At 39.8% G+C, this 14,321-nt stretch overlaps 5 protein-coding genes across 5 annotated transcripts; 2 read left to right on the forward strand and 3 right to left on the reverse strand.

Moving 5' to 3' along the window:
- Window positions 1-1,682: 1,682 nt before the first annotated feature.
- Window positions 1,683-3,293, forward strand: N7478_009153 (transposase; the record flags this gene model as incomplete). Its single annotated transcript, XM_056925367.1, has 1 exon — window positions 1,683-3,293. The coding sequence occupies one exon, from the start codon at window positions 1,683-1,685 to the stop codon at window positions 3,291-3,293; it is 1,611 nt and encodes a 536-aa protein (XP_056778093.1).
- Window positions 3,294-5,353: 2,060 nt separating this feature from the next.
- N7478_009154 (terpenoid synthase) lies at window positions 5,354-5,830 on the reverse strand (the record flags this gene model as incomplete). Its single annotated transcript, XM_056925368.1, has 2 exons — window positions 5,354-5,534; window positions 5,754-5,830. The coding sequence occupies 2 exons, from the start codon at window positions 5,828-5,830 to the stop codon at window positions 5,354-5,356; spliced, it is 258 nt and encodes an 85-aa protein (XP_056778094.1).
- A 1,838-nt stretch (window positions 5,831-7,668) lies between these two features.
- On the forward strand, window positions 7,669-8,499 carry N7478_009155 (alpha/beta hydrolase; the record flags this gene model as incomplete). Its single annotated transcript, XM_056925369.1, has 2 exons — window positions 7,669-8,094; window positions 8,164-8,499. The coding sequence occupies 2 exons, from the start codon at window positions 7,669-7,671 to the stop codon at window positions 8,497-8,499; spliced, it is 762 nt and encodes a 253-aa protein (XP_056778095.1).
- Window positions 8,500-9,109: 610 nt separating this feature from the next.
- N7478_009156 (GMC family oxidoreductase) lies at window positions 9,110-11,415 on the reverse strand (the record flags this gene model as incomplete). The annotated part of the gene is made up of 6 exons (XM_056925370.1): window positions 9,110-9,156; window positions 9,209-9,793; window positions 9,859-10,003; window positions 10,082-10,192; window positions 10,262-10,450; window positions 11,053-11,415. The coding sequence occupies 6 exons, from the start codon at window positions 11,413-11,415 to the stop codon at window positions 9,110-9,112; spliced, it is 1,440 nt and encodes a 479-aa protein (XP_056778096.1).
- Window positions 11,416-12,403: 988 nt separating this feature from the next.
- N7478_009157 (cytochrome P450) lies at window positions 12,404-13,036 on the reverse strand (the record flags this gene model as incomplete). Its single annotated transcript, XM_056925371.1, has 3 exons — window positions 12,404-12,590; window positions 12,701-12,813; window positions 12,869-13,036. The coding sequence occupies 3 exons, from the start codon at window positions 13,034-13,036 to the stop codon at window positions 12,404-12,406; spliced, it is 468 nt and encodes a 155-aa protein (XP_056778097.1).
- Window positions 13,037-14,321: the final 1,285 nt, after the last annotated feature.

The following is a 14,321-nucleotide window of genomic DNA, read 5'->3' on the forward strand; positions in this document are numbered from 1 at the left end:
ATATATAAACTAATTGAAGGTTATTTATTGGTTAGATCTCTTTCTATATCTAACTCTAATTTATTATTTATCTAAGGTATTGCTTCTATATTATTTCTGATCTATTTGATTATAATATCTTATAGGTTAAAGAATCTATTCTTATTAAAGATTATATCTTAGATCTCTTAGACTATTATTTATTATAGAAACTAAATCTTCTAGATATTTAAGGCTTTATATCTAATAAGATAACTTATTTCTATATATGTTTATATCTTATTAGTATTTAGAATATTTTGTTTTCTTATATATATATAATAGTTATATACTTTTAGGTTTATAAAGTTAATAGATATTAGTAAAGAGTTTAATACTAATATTAGTACTTCCTGATATAGGATAATCTACTTCTTATCTAGTATCTTTATAGATAATCTATTTAGAATCTATACTACTATTTAGATAGCTTTAGGCTAAAGAGCTTTTAGTAAGCCTAAATCTATTATTAAGCTTTTATTAACTATAATTATTACTCCTCTAGATCTTTCTATAAAAGAATTCTATTCTAGAGTACTAATAATATTATATTCTACTATAAAGCCTTATTTAGCTATAAAATCTTTAATTATATAGCTAGTTAATTGCTTATTATTGTAATAGAATACCTTAATTAGTAGATTCTACTAATTTCTTATATATATAATAAATTCTCTAACAATATTCTAATAGCTATTTTTTTATTTATATATAAAGATAATATATAAGTATATTCCTACTATATAAAAATAGATAATCTAATAATATCTATTATAGCCTAGATCTATTTAGATTAAATTAAAGTAAATATATCTAAATTAACTAAATCTTCTTATATTTAGTTATTAGGATATCTACTACTTTATTTTAGTAAGCTAATAGACTTTATATTTTTTTGAATAATTTTATTTATCTTTATTCGATTCTTTAGTAATTTATATACCCTTAACTATCTTTTAAATCCTTGAAAGGTTTTGTTTAGCTATATATCCTAGGTATTAATACTATCTTTTTATAGATACTTCTAATATTAAGGGTTTCTCTAAGTAATAAATAAAGAATACTAAATATATTAGTATAGAGTCTATAGTATTAATAATATATAAACTATTTTATCTTTTTACTACTAATATTAGTTTATTTATGTCTTTCTAGATGATTATACTTCTATTTAGATCCTAATAGAACCTACTATACTCTATTTAGTTATATAAGATTATATTTATATAGAATCCTAGTATATACTATATATTTTTAAAATATAAACAAACTAGAAGTTTTATATAAGGATTATTACTTATTATTATAATTTCTTTAGTTCTAAGGATTTCTATATATATATCTCTAGTTTTAATCTTATTAGATTATAGTAATAAATATTTAAATATTATATAATTATTATAGATATAGACTAAGGCTCTAGAGTTAATAATCTAGTTTAATTATAGAGGGCTTATCTACTTAATTAGGAAATAAGATATTATAAATACTATCTCTTCTTAAGTATATGATTTTGTATTAACCGGCCCCACAATTTTTCTTTCACAAAAATAATGAACCCTCGCTTACGAGGGTCCGCCACCCATATGGAACAGATCACCCATATGGAACATTTTTTCTAAATCTTACCACAACCACTATTATCATCTACCACACCACCAACAATGCCTAAAACCAATAAAGATATAGAGAACCAGATTCAGCTGGCAATAGAGTCTCTCTCTGAGCAATCTAAGCCTAATATTAGGAAGACTGCGCGAGAATTCGCGGTTCCTGAAGGCCGTCTTCGTCGGCGCTGGCAAGGTGGAAAATCGCTTTTCCAACGACAACCTAATGGCCGGAAGCTTAGTATTGCACAGGAGAAGGCTTTATGTGAATATATTGATTATTTTGATGCGGTCGGAGCATCAATAAATCGCCGTCAAATTGCTATTGCTGCCGATTCAATTCTGGAAGAAGATCATACCGACACCACCACAGATCCCCCACAAATTGGCGACCATTGGCTAAAGCGTTTTCTTAAACGGTATCCTGAGTACTATATACGACGTCGGCGAGCTCTTGATGTTGAAAGAGCTACTGCACTGGATAAATCCGTTATAGAGAGATGGTTTCAAGACTATCAACGTATAGTGGCTAAATATGGCATCTGTCAACAAGATATCTACAATTTTGACGAAACTGGCTTCCAAATTGGCGTCGGTCGCGATCAATTTATTATCACAAGACATCCAAAAAAGAAGCTATTTAATGGCTCAGTTACCAATCGCGAGTCTGTCACTGTTTTAGAGGCTGTTTCGGCTGATGGCTTTACATGCCCACCGCTGATTATTCTAAGCGCTAAACAAGCATTACTACGTTGGTTTGATAAAATTGAAGACGACGAGCATCTTGCTATAACTGATACTGGCTATATCAATGATACATTAGCATATCAATGGATTCAGCTGTTTCATAAATGGACAATTTCTCGTACCATTGGGAAAAAGAGGCTAGTTTTATGCGATCGTTTTGGATCACATTTAACGCGTCAATTTGTTGAATTTTGTGAGAAGAATGATATCATTCTATTCTTCTTACTCTCACATACTAGCCATATACTACAACCTCTCGATGTTGGAGTGTTTAGTGTATATAAACACTGGCATAGTGAGGCAGTTGAGGCGGCTACAATGACTGGATGCCGTAAATTTTCAAAGGATGAATTCCTACATTCAATCAGTGAAATCAGACGCAAAACCTTCCGGCCACATACAATCAAGCTTGGGTTTAGATTAACTGGCCTTTGGCCAATTAATTCTAAGCTTATTACCGATGAATTGGATTCGTACGATCCATATTATGATAATATATCCCGGGAAGATACACCATCAGTTAACTCACAAAATACTGAGTTTAGCACCCCAAAAACCGCTGAGAGAGTTCGAAGAATTAGCGATCGTATTAATCAATATGATCCTACTACTCAACGTTTTAAAGAAGGGCTAGCAAAGCTTGTAAAGGGTGCTGAGACTCAGGCAATGTTGGCTGTCCAACTGCAACGGGAATTCGATTCTACACAAGCTATTATGGGAGCACGTCACGCTAGATATGATGCTTCTCGCCGTTATACGCAAATCACTGGTATTATCAATTCAAGCCAGATCAAAGAAATGAAGCTAAAAGAATATAAATTGACTGAAAAAGCCGATCAAGAAAAGACGAAGCGGAAGTGGAAGAAGATATTGGTTGAAATTAGGAAGCATGGAAGAGCCAAAAAACGCCGGGGAAATTAACTTGATTTTGTATTCTAATATTAAAATGGCTGATTGATTTGTTTATTATTTTTAGTTAATTAATTAACTATATGGTGGTGTGGTAAATAGTAGTTGTAGTACGATTTAGCAAAAATGTTCCATATGGGTGATCTGTTCCATATGGGTGGCGGACCCTCGTAAGCGAGGGTTCATTATTTTTGTGAAAGAAAAATTGTGGGGCCGGTTACTCTTTTTCTTTTTCTATTATATCTTTTTAATTTAATTATAATCTAATTAGCTTATCTTTTTAATATTCTCTTATACTTTCTTAACTATATTCTTATAAAGTTCCTATTCCTCTAGATAAATAGTTTTATTAAGATAGAAGTACTTTAAGAAATAATATCTTAGTAATCTATATAGATATCTTTATTTCTTATCTAATTACTTTAGCTCTAAAGCTTTTACTTCTAGCTAATTATTTAGTATTATAAATACTATCTTTAATATTAATCTTTAGGATATTATAGATAGGTTAGTACAATAGTATTAATAGTCTATTATTACTTTATAGAATTTAATCTTATCTAGATATTTACTTAACTCTTATTTCTAGTCTATATAGAAAGTATTATCTATATTCTATATAATATTAAGAAAGTCTCTAATAACAAATATATCTCTAAATAAGTAATCAGGAATCTTTATAACCTTCTCTTCTTTAAATAGGGAATCCTATTAAGTAATCTACTAATTAATATTAACTAATTAGTTAAGTAATTAAATTATTACTCTCTACACTTATTAAAGCTTTTATTAACAGTTTTCTAACTTTAAGTAGAATATTTTAGCTAGTTTTAAAAGTTTCTTTCTTAGTAAGTCTTTATCTATAATTAGATAGTAATATTTAATAGCTAATAATTAAATAATAAGACTATTTAGATATATTATTATCTTTAAGAGCTTTATATATTTTGATTTAGATCTCTTATAGATCCTTATCTTTAAATCCTATACTTAGATCTTATCTTCGAATAGGTCTTTAAGATCTTTCAGTTATCTATAATTATTTTTAGGGACTTCCGGCTTTAATAGAGCTATAGGAATCTCTAAGATCTTATTATTAGATCTATTAAGATTAATATAATCCTATATTTCTTCTAAATTTACTACTAACCTAATATATCCTATCTAGACTCTCTAGTATACTTTTAACTAAAGCTTCTAGTTAACCGGAATTATTATAAACTTCTCTTTATCTAAACTAACTATTATAATCTATATATTTTCTATCTTAGTTTAATTTAATTTAACTAGGATATATAGGTAGCTAACAAATTTCGTTTATAGCAATCACTTTACAAATTTAAGAATAATCTAACCCGTTTATTTAACTATAGCCTATCTAAATTGTATAGGGGTATATAGTTAAAAACTATTCTAAATATCTAATTCTATACAATAATACCGGACTTATAACTATCGGATAGGGACGAACATATATAAACTAGTACAACTAGATACTATTCAGAGAGGGTTATTCTATCTAGATGCTCGATCGAGTTAAGCGATCTTACCTAATTTGTATAGGCTAGTTGTATAGCCCATACGTACACTTATATACGCTTTATATACAAAAACAGTAATATAGGATCTAAGCCTGCGCTGAATCATCAATCTATAATAGGAAAGGTGGTAATCTTCTCCTGCGGAGTTCGACAGTTTATGTAGTTTAACCCACTTTCAGATGCAAACTAATTAGATGATTAGTCTAGAGAGTAGGTATCCGCTTATATATATAAAGTATAGCTCTCTCTTCTTTTCCTTTCCTTAATATTATTATTTATTATTCTTTGTACTCTCCTCTATTCTAGTAGATTATAGGTACCTCGTCACACTTAGTGGAATTGGAAGGAAGTCTATATCTCTTAGAGATGAGACTATAGGAATTTTGTTAGTAATCGTTGAAGTGAACAATTCATGAGGGGCAGAAAATAGATAACGTGAGAAGGCGAGAATGTATTAGACGGAATGACAGAGGCAAAAGGGCGGAGGGGCCTCAGAAGACGCAGAGAAGGCCATCTAATGTAGATATAGACTTACCCCCAGTTAAGATTAGCTGTACAGGCAAACTTGCAACCATCGATGAAGTTATTTAGGTTAGCTGCCAACTTCTCATCGCCAGTGTGCATATCGAGCACCTTGTCGGCGATTTGATCAAATTCAGCAACAGAAGATGACACAGTCTCGACTGCCACGTCAATAGCCTTTTGCAGTGACCTATACCGGAGAAATAGTAGTGGAATGAGAGAGTCCGTTTGTTCTTGCATCTGAATAGCTGAGTGTTAGATCATAAGATTATCGAAATTTGAGGTGCTGCGGTCACGTAAGATTTCCTTCTTGAGAGATATTATATCATTTGTACTATATTGATAAAATTGTATCAATTAGTAAGGTAGAAGGAGCTTATAAAATAGAAAATACGAAGCATCTACTCACACGGAGATAATGACGTTTGTCAGATGCCACAGTCGGCGAATGAGCCTTTCATTCATGACGGAATCTGGAATGTCCATTTCGTATACATAGCTTGGAATCCGTGAGCTAGGGAAGCAGAAAAGGATGATTGCGCTCAAAGAAGACGTACTTCGTCAAAGCCAAACATACTCCCACCGCACTAGACCCCATTCTACGGTGCATGTACTCCTCAGGTGTCGGGAGGTGAGTGCTGCATTGCACTTGCTGCTCTAGGTCCGTCATATCAATGAATAGGTTGATCTCTTTCAAAAATCGATCCAAGTCCTCTTCATAAATACGTATTCAGTGAGATGTACAGCCTCGTAGAGGAGATAATTGCCTTGATCGAAACGATACCTCTGTTGCACGATTCCGCTATTGCCTGGCCCACGATGTCAAAATTAGCAATTAGAGGATCCTTTGACCCGGGGAGATCTAAAATCTCCGCTTCTCCAATTGAGACTGAGGTTGAGTAGTGTATAAAGTCTTTTGTCTGTTGTCGGAAAATAGCACCCTGGTTATGGTGACGAACCATATCGGATATCTCAATGGAGTCGGATTCTGAACAATCTCTATATCAGAGCGAGCTCGCTTTGATGATAAAAAGCTCGTAATTGAAAGGAGGTCAACTTACCATCATCCCAAGCGAAGAGCTGTATTGATTATGGTATTAGTCGCGTAATTCCATAGGTAGGAAGATGATTGAGAGGAGGAGGGGACCCACCCAGAGTGAGAGGTATGTCGCAATGCATAGTCGGTCCAAAGAGGCGCACGGCCACCAAGCTGCTCCAAACTCTGCAACCTTTGTTTCTTTCGTCTTCCTAGCAATTTTACCCTTTGGGAAGAATCTAAGTCTGTCGTAAGCCAATGTATTCAAAGACACCGATTTAATGAAGGCTACTCCAACCTACTGGGTAAGCCTTTGATCGACCGCTACCGTAAGATCTTTGAGGCATGGATTTATGCCTTGAGGCCAATGGGAAAATGTAGCTTGAAGATCTGGTATGGTGAAAGCGATACCCCTTAGGGACGCGAGGAGCGATGGTCGAGGATCTGGAGTGAATGCCGAGAGAATAACTGAGAAAATGGCTCCCATCTTGAGGAATGTAAAATTTGAAAGGGTGTTGTTACATTTTTGGGACGAAGGGACTTTTTAAAGCCTTATGCTTAGAGCTCAAAAGTGGAATCTGAATGTTTGCCATGCTAGCGCGACCTTGGAAGCAGATGACGTGTTGCAGATGTTGTCCATCAACATGGCCCCCACTATCATTTGAACCGAGATTAGCGGACTGGGGCCTTTTATCCTACCGCTTACGGTTTATGTTTGCGTCCTATGTACGGAGTAAAGATAGCCAACATCCATCTGGGTCTTGATTTATGGCGGACTCGGATCGTCTCATCGATAAAGGCGAAGCATCCCTCGACCCACTCGCGATGTGGACTGGGAGCCGCATGGGGCGCCATGGGGCGGGATGCTAAGGCCTTCTGCTGCAGCTAAGTGCCCAGTGCGGCATCTATGCTCGCTCGGGCATAAATGTACCTAACCTTGGAACCTTGAAAATTACCTAGATACTGTTCTTTGCGTTTTGTGACAATAGTGATGCAACCCCCTGCTCCACCAGGGCTCCAAGAGCTCCACCAGCGGTGGAGCGGGGCACATGCATCTAGTACAGAAGGCCAACGGGGCACCTTCCAATTTGGCGCACAGGGTAGCCTAGAGCCCGCCGGCATCAGGATGTCTACGTCATAAAAAGCCCTAACTTTGCGAACCCTTGTCCCTCCTTTGCCGACAGAAGAGAGTGCCATTTCAAGGACAAACCGATCGCCCACTTTCTGCAGTTTCTCATTGCTTCCATTTAAACATTACCGTTTCAGCATCCTAACTTTTCGCTATACCATGCCTTCCAGCAAGCCAACGATCGTCATTGTTCAAGGCTCATTCCAGACACCTTTGGTATATGAGGCTCTTGAGGCTGGGCTCAAAAATGCTGGGTATCCGGTTGTTCATCCGCTGCTTCCAAGTTGCACTGATGTCGAGGCTGATGATTTTCCCTCCCGAACCCTGGTGGATGATGCCTCAGCTGTTACGAAAGCCATTAAAAGACTTGTGGTTGACGAGGAAAAACTGGTTATCGTCGTAATGCACTCCTATGGTGGAATTGTCGGAAGTGAGGCTGTCCAAGAGAGCCTTAGCTATTCACAACGCCAAGCTGAAGGTGAAAAGGGTGGAGTTGTTCATCTTTTCTACTATTCTGCATTCATCCTAGGGAAAGGGCAGTCAGTTCTTAGTACATTTGGTGAATCGCCGAATAATAATGTTAAGGTTTGTGGCACATCGTGGTTTCAATCTAAATGACCCCCTAAAAGAAAATCTCTGATGTTTGGGTACTAGTCTGATGGGCGATTCTGTATCAAAAATGGCGCCCCTACCCTCTACAATGATCTTCCGGATGATCAGGCTAGACTTTGGGAATCACGTCTAATTCCCCAATCATACAAAGTTCAAACGACACTTGTCGAAAATACGGCATACGAGGAAATTCCGTCCACATATCTCATCTGCGAAAATGATAAAGCGGCCCCGCCACAATACCAGGAGATGTTCGCTAAGATCTCCAGGTCAGAGACTCAACATTGCCAAGCAGGACATTCTCCCATGCTGAGCCAGCCTGAGATGTTAGTCGAAAGGATTTCAAGTATAGCCGAGAGCTCAACCACTGCAGTTTAGACACTAAATTAGGAAATTACTTTGAGCGACCTGCTTCCAGTCTTAAAGAGGTCTGAACAATGGATCTCCTACAGGGAATATCTGAGCATTGCTTCAAGCACTACCAGGTAGAATTTGCCTTGCTGTGATGTTTTACTTGCAAAGAATGGAACATCCTTTTAAGATTTTGGAAGCCCCAATGAACCGTATAATTATGTAGTAAATGTTTTGGGCCCAATTGAGAGTCCAATGTTTGAATACATGTGTACAATTTCTTTTTTTAAATTCCTCGAGAATGAATGAGCTTCAAGGTATTTGTCGTTACGCATGAACATGTTTCAAATATTCGCCCACGTGACAGGGATGGTTGTGTAGAGCTACTATAAGTTACTACCAGGTTCATTTTCATTAATTTCTGAAAGATGGGGGAGGGGAAGTGGAATTTCGAGATGTAATTGAAGAAGCCCATGATTCGATCGTACCCAGGCAAGACATCCGCCTATATAGGAAGCTTATAACGAACGGGAAGAACAATTGTATGTAGAAAATTATTAAACCTTAAACCACAAGCTCAGTTCGCTTACGCTGCGCCACCATGGGTCTTGATTGCAAGACCGCGTGCCAAGTTCAATCAAGAGATCGCACGCATGTCTTCCGCGATCTTTTCAGCCAAAGCGTCTACGCAAAAGGGTTAGATTGTTTGAGTTATGATTTGAGGTTCTAAACTTACAAACTGTAGCTGATGGTTGGCCGGGTGGAAGGAAGGGGAAGGCGGAGGCATCAACTACCCGCAGCGATTGAACACCAATGACTCTGCACCGACTGTCAACAACAGCCCATGGGTCACTCTTTCTGCCCATACGATTGGTGCCAACTGCATTATAGACCGAATTAGCGCTCTCGCGTATAATCTCCAAAATATGCGAGTCGGATGTGTAGTTGGCACCCGGAAATGCTTCAGAAACGACAACTGGGTTCATCGAGGCAGTTTGAAAAAGCTGTCGCCCACGGCGAAAGGCTGCTATAGCAACTTCTTGATCTCGAGGATCGGCAAGCCAGTTTGGACTGATAACTGGATTCTCACGTACGTCTGCGGAAGTTATTGTCACATTGCCACGGGAGAACGTAGCGACAAGCCCGACGGATGCGGCTACGTATTGCCTCATGTCCTTGAGGCCAGAGCTGCTGTCGGTTCCTGAGCCAAAGTACTCATCCAAAACAAGGTACTGAATATGTGGCCAATCCTCTGGGAATGATTCGTTGAGGGCACGCATCGTCGATACGCTAATCATATCTAGTGGAAGTTTTTCGAATGCTAAGTAAGGGTTGTCAGCAGCTACACTAGAGATGGAAAGACAAAGCAAGAATGGGGTTAATTACCAGAAACGTCGCCGCCAACGTTTGTCAACATTCCGGTTCTGTTGATGTTATACTGATTGATGGAATCGGCCAGGAATGCTGGATCAGCGAGGCTGTTATGGGTAGTCACCTCTACTTGATAGGTAGGACCCACCAGCACATTGTCCTGAAGAATCGTAAGCAAAAGTATTTGGAGAGGTCGAAAGCTATATCTGCTTGGGGTCCATGGTATTGATTGACATACCGAGAGGTTTTGACCAACGCCTGGCCGGTCGGCAATCACATCAACCCCGTAAGCCCTGAGAGTGGCGCTTGGTCCAATCCCGGATACCATTAACAGTTGGGGAGATCGCATCTAGCATCAGATTTAGCATTATAATACATATAAAAGCAAGTCCGAGCAACAGGAGGGGGCTTAACTTACCACACCGGCAGAAACCACCACCTCCTTCTTTGCAGTGATGTGATACTTCTCCCCGCCACTTTCGACCATCACACCTATGGCTTTTTTCTCTTTGAATATGACCTTCTTTGCCATAGTAGATTTGTACAAGACCACATTATTGGATTCCACCAGTGCTTCTTTAAAGTACTCCAATGAAGAGCTCCGAGTCTGTGTATTTGAGTCCAAAGTCTGTGACAGCCATGACCATCCAAGCAAGTTTCCACTCAGAAGGGACGGTATTTCTTTTATGCCAAGCTCAGTGAATCCCCGTCCCAGCCAGGCCGAGATCGGGTTCACCCAAGATGGAAACCCTATCTGAATTGGACCCCCATTGACACTCTAATCCGAGCTATTGAACGTTGCACTCGCATTTGAGGGACGCTTATGTTCATCAGGGGGATTGAATTTGGCGAATCGCTTGAAGAATGGCAAGAACGAATTGTATTGATAGCTATCATCTGAGACTTCGTGTGCCCACTTTTCAAACGTACCATAGGTTCCACTAAAATCATCCGTCAATAAAAGCAAAAATAAAGGTGTAGACAATGATGTTCGTCTATACAAATTTTGGGGGCATAGATTGAACCCACCGAAGTTGCCACAGAAAGTTCCTTCCACTGCTTCCACTGATCATCTTCCCGGAATCGAATAATGCTTTTCGTCCGCCAATTTGCTGTATATTAAGAGGGCCCTATTGTTAGCCCGACCTCTTTGCTTCGCCTTCTGTCACTTCTCAATGTATTGGAAGGGGGTAGTTCTGATTCACCTACCGTTTGGGGCGTCGTATACATATACCAATCGAGATAGGGATTTTTCTCGGTCGGATTGTTCCCTGTAAACTCAGATGCATATGCGGGAACCTCCGAGTAATTGCCATTGCTAAATTGTGGGAAGTCACCAGCTTCGATGACGGCGACAGTTACAGAAGAATTCTCGGCAAGGCGACGGGCAACCGCTAGGCCGGCTGTACCCCCTCCGATAATCACGAAGTCATATGTAGCGTTGAGCCCCGGGATGCCGAAATGAGAGCCAAGGAGTCCCACCGCCTTAATTGATTCTACGCCAGCCGAAAAAGAATAGCAGTATTGAAAAAACGCGAAGAAAATCGCGGCAAGAATGATATGGTCGCGCATTTTATGGTGAATTTGCATAAACCTAGGCGTTTTGTCGCCGATTACTGGACCAAAATCGAGAAAGACTGAAGATAATATTCAAGACGAGCCAATTTATATCAATATTTACGTGTTCTCATGTTGTCTCCAAATACAACGTAATACTCTGCCCTAGAAAAACTTGTACGAACGGGTACATATTTCGGAGCTCACGACGGCCCAAGTACCTCCAGCCATCGATATACTATTCCAAGTTTCTCAGGTGAGATTTGATGTGTTTTCCTAGCCGCGGGCTGTAAAGATGGACCCGCTGATCTTCTGCGGGCTCTGCGAATGTGTAATTTATTTGGTACGAGGGACGCATGATCGGGTAGCTGAATACAGCCCGGCAGGTGCCCACCTGGGCGTGGGAATTGATGTCGAAAGGTTCCACACGGGTTAATTCAGCCCCCAAGTACATACCCCCAGGCTTTGTGAGGCGGTTTTTCTATGTGGGACCTAGAAAACACACTCGCAGGAGCCCTGGAGGCAACCTTGGAGCCTTGGAAAGTGTGGCCTGTTGGAATAGCCAAGGCTTAAGCTCCTCCTTAGCAACGGGATCCCCACTCGCTCGGGCTTAAAGAATTATCCCGCCAACTTGAATGTGACGTATGCAGTGCTTGAATTTGAGAACCCCATTGCTGAAGAAATATACACAATAATGCAGATGTACGACAACACTCTGTATTGTTGTCTCGGTCTCAAAACTCAGATTGTATCGGGAGCTCATGCTATGTACCGAGAACAAGGCGCAGCTAATGGCCCTACATTATTTTTGGAACTCATGTGCAGAATGATGTCATCAGTACTGGAAAATCCCACTCTCTTGATTCGCGTACGTAATACGGCAAATGATTGCATAGCCCATTACAGTATGCACCTGCCTTTAGTTATGTTTATTTGTAAGGATCAAGAAACTACACTATAAGGGATCCCGGCCCGTACCGCATTAGCGCGAAGGAATGCCGTGCTAATTGGACCCGCAGAGTGGATCCCTAGCAAATGCAACACGTACACCCTTGCTATCAGGAGACACCTCCCCAATGAAGCAGTCTCGGATGGTGTCGATGCCTCGACCTCGGTGGGTATCGTAGAGCTCTAAGTCCAATTCCCGCAAAAGATAGCCGAGGCACATGTAGAGTTCCGCGAGCGCGAAGCTGTTCAAAGTTACAAAGTTAGTTCCAAGACGAATACAGCGATAAGATAGGATATGGGCACTCACTTCATGCCTATGCACATTCTGGAGCCTCGTCCAAATGGTACATACGCGTGTTCCATTTCTGATGTCGAGTGAAACCAGCGCTCAGGAAAAAAGGACTGAGGATCGGGGAAAATTGTTGGATCAAGCAAAACATCGCGGAGTGTCATGCTAACAGGCGTCTATCGAGGCTTTGATAAGCTTAATTCCTTGCGAAGTAACATTGGTTATACTCACGCCAGGGGGTATAGTCCATTTGTAACACAAAGCCTTATCAGGGGATACCAGAGGGAGTCGAGATGTGACAAGGGCGGTCAGACGAAGAGATTCCTTTATCACAGCGGTCTGACTGACAGTGAGAAAATGCTGGAATGAAGAAGCGTATTTGGGGAACTCACCAGCCATGGAAGCCTTTCGAGAGATTTTAAATCATAATCAGATCTATACAGTAGTCTTTTGCCCTAGCAACAAAGATCTCTGGAGGACAAATGTCACCTTTGACGTCAACATTGCTCCAAAATTCGCGCAATTAACAGCGGCATCACCATCACCATAGGGTGGGCATTAAGGCAGTGGTGGCGTTTTTGTGTCAATGCGAGTTTCCTGTGCAAGTTCCTACATAACATTTTGATTCATCTAGTCTACCTGCAAGAATAATATGAAAATACTGGTGGTGCTATCATCTTGGTGATACCCGTATTCATTATTCGGTCCACTTTTCTTAACTTAAAGACAGCTTTACGAAGCTGCTATTTAATCAAAACACCATATATAGCATTTCAAGTAGTTTACATTATACAATAAGATTAGTGACTTTAGCTCTTCACCCTTTTCGGCAATCTCTTGTTCAACATTGACCTCTGTCTCGGCGAAGTGGCGCACAGGGACTTTTCTTTCGAAAAGAATTTCCATCTCCGCTTCAGTTCTGCCTTTGGTCTCAGGAACACAGAATTAAGCAAAGATGCAAGCTATAAGGCAGCCTCTACCCCAGAAAGTACAGTCTTAGCTCACCAGTTCCACAAAGTCGCGGTACGTTGGTAAGTCGTAAGAACACCCGAAGCAATTTCAACAGCGGAAAAAGATGTTTGTGAGAAGTCCCATAGAGGCATTATAAAGGAACGAGGAAATGATAAGGAGAGCCCCAACTGCCCATAGGTAGGAATCTTCTTGGTGATCCGCCAAAGGCACACCAGTGGCATCGATGCTGATCATCATCAGCAACATGAGGACCAGACTCCAGAAATAAATCGATTGACGACCGAAGACAGGTAAAAGGAACCACTAGAATTAAAAACCACGCTTGTTGGCCAAAGCCCATAAGCGGGATGAACGGGCCTCTTACCGAGGTGGAAATCCTAGAGAACGCTACTGGCCATGTCAAAATTGGCTGGCCAATTCCCTGGACATAATTACAAAAAATGGTGAAAGACGACGTTGGAGGTTACGCTTGAGTGGCCTGTTCTCGAACTCAAAGGATCAGTAAGAGATGCAATAGAAGCTACAGTGGTCGCAACTCAGCCAATTACCTCCAACAATGGCCCCCTGGTATATGGATTGGAGGACAAAAAGATTATACCTCATCTCGTAGAGCTATTCATCGAAGAGGTACACACGAAAAACCCGATCCTGGATATTCCACAGATTCAACAAGATACCGCGCGTGTCTTATCTGAAGGGTTTGGCTACGACA

Source organism: Penicillium angulare (genome assembly GCF_028827245.1).
Source record: "Penicillium angulare strain IBT 27051 chromosome Unknown utg000005l_segment0_segment0, whole genome shotgun sequence".
NCBI lineage: Eukaryota > Fungi > Ascomycota > Eurotiomycetes > Eurotiales > Aspergillaceae > Penicillium > Penicillium angulare.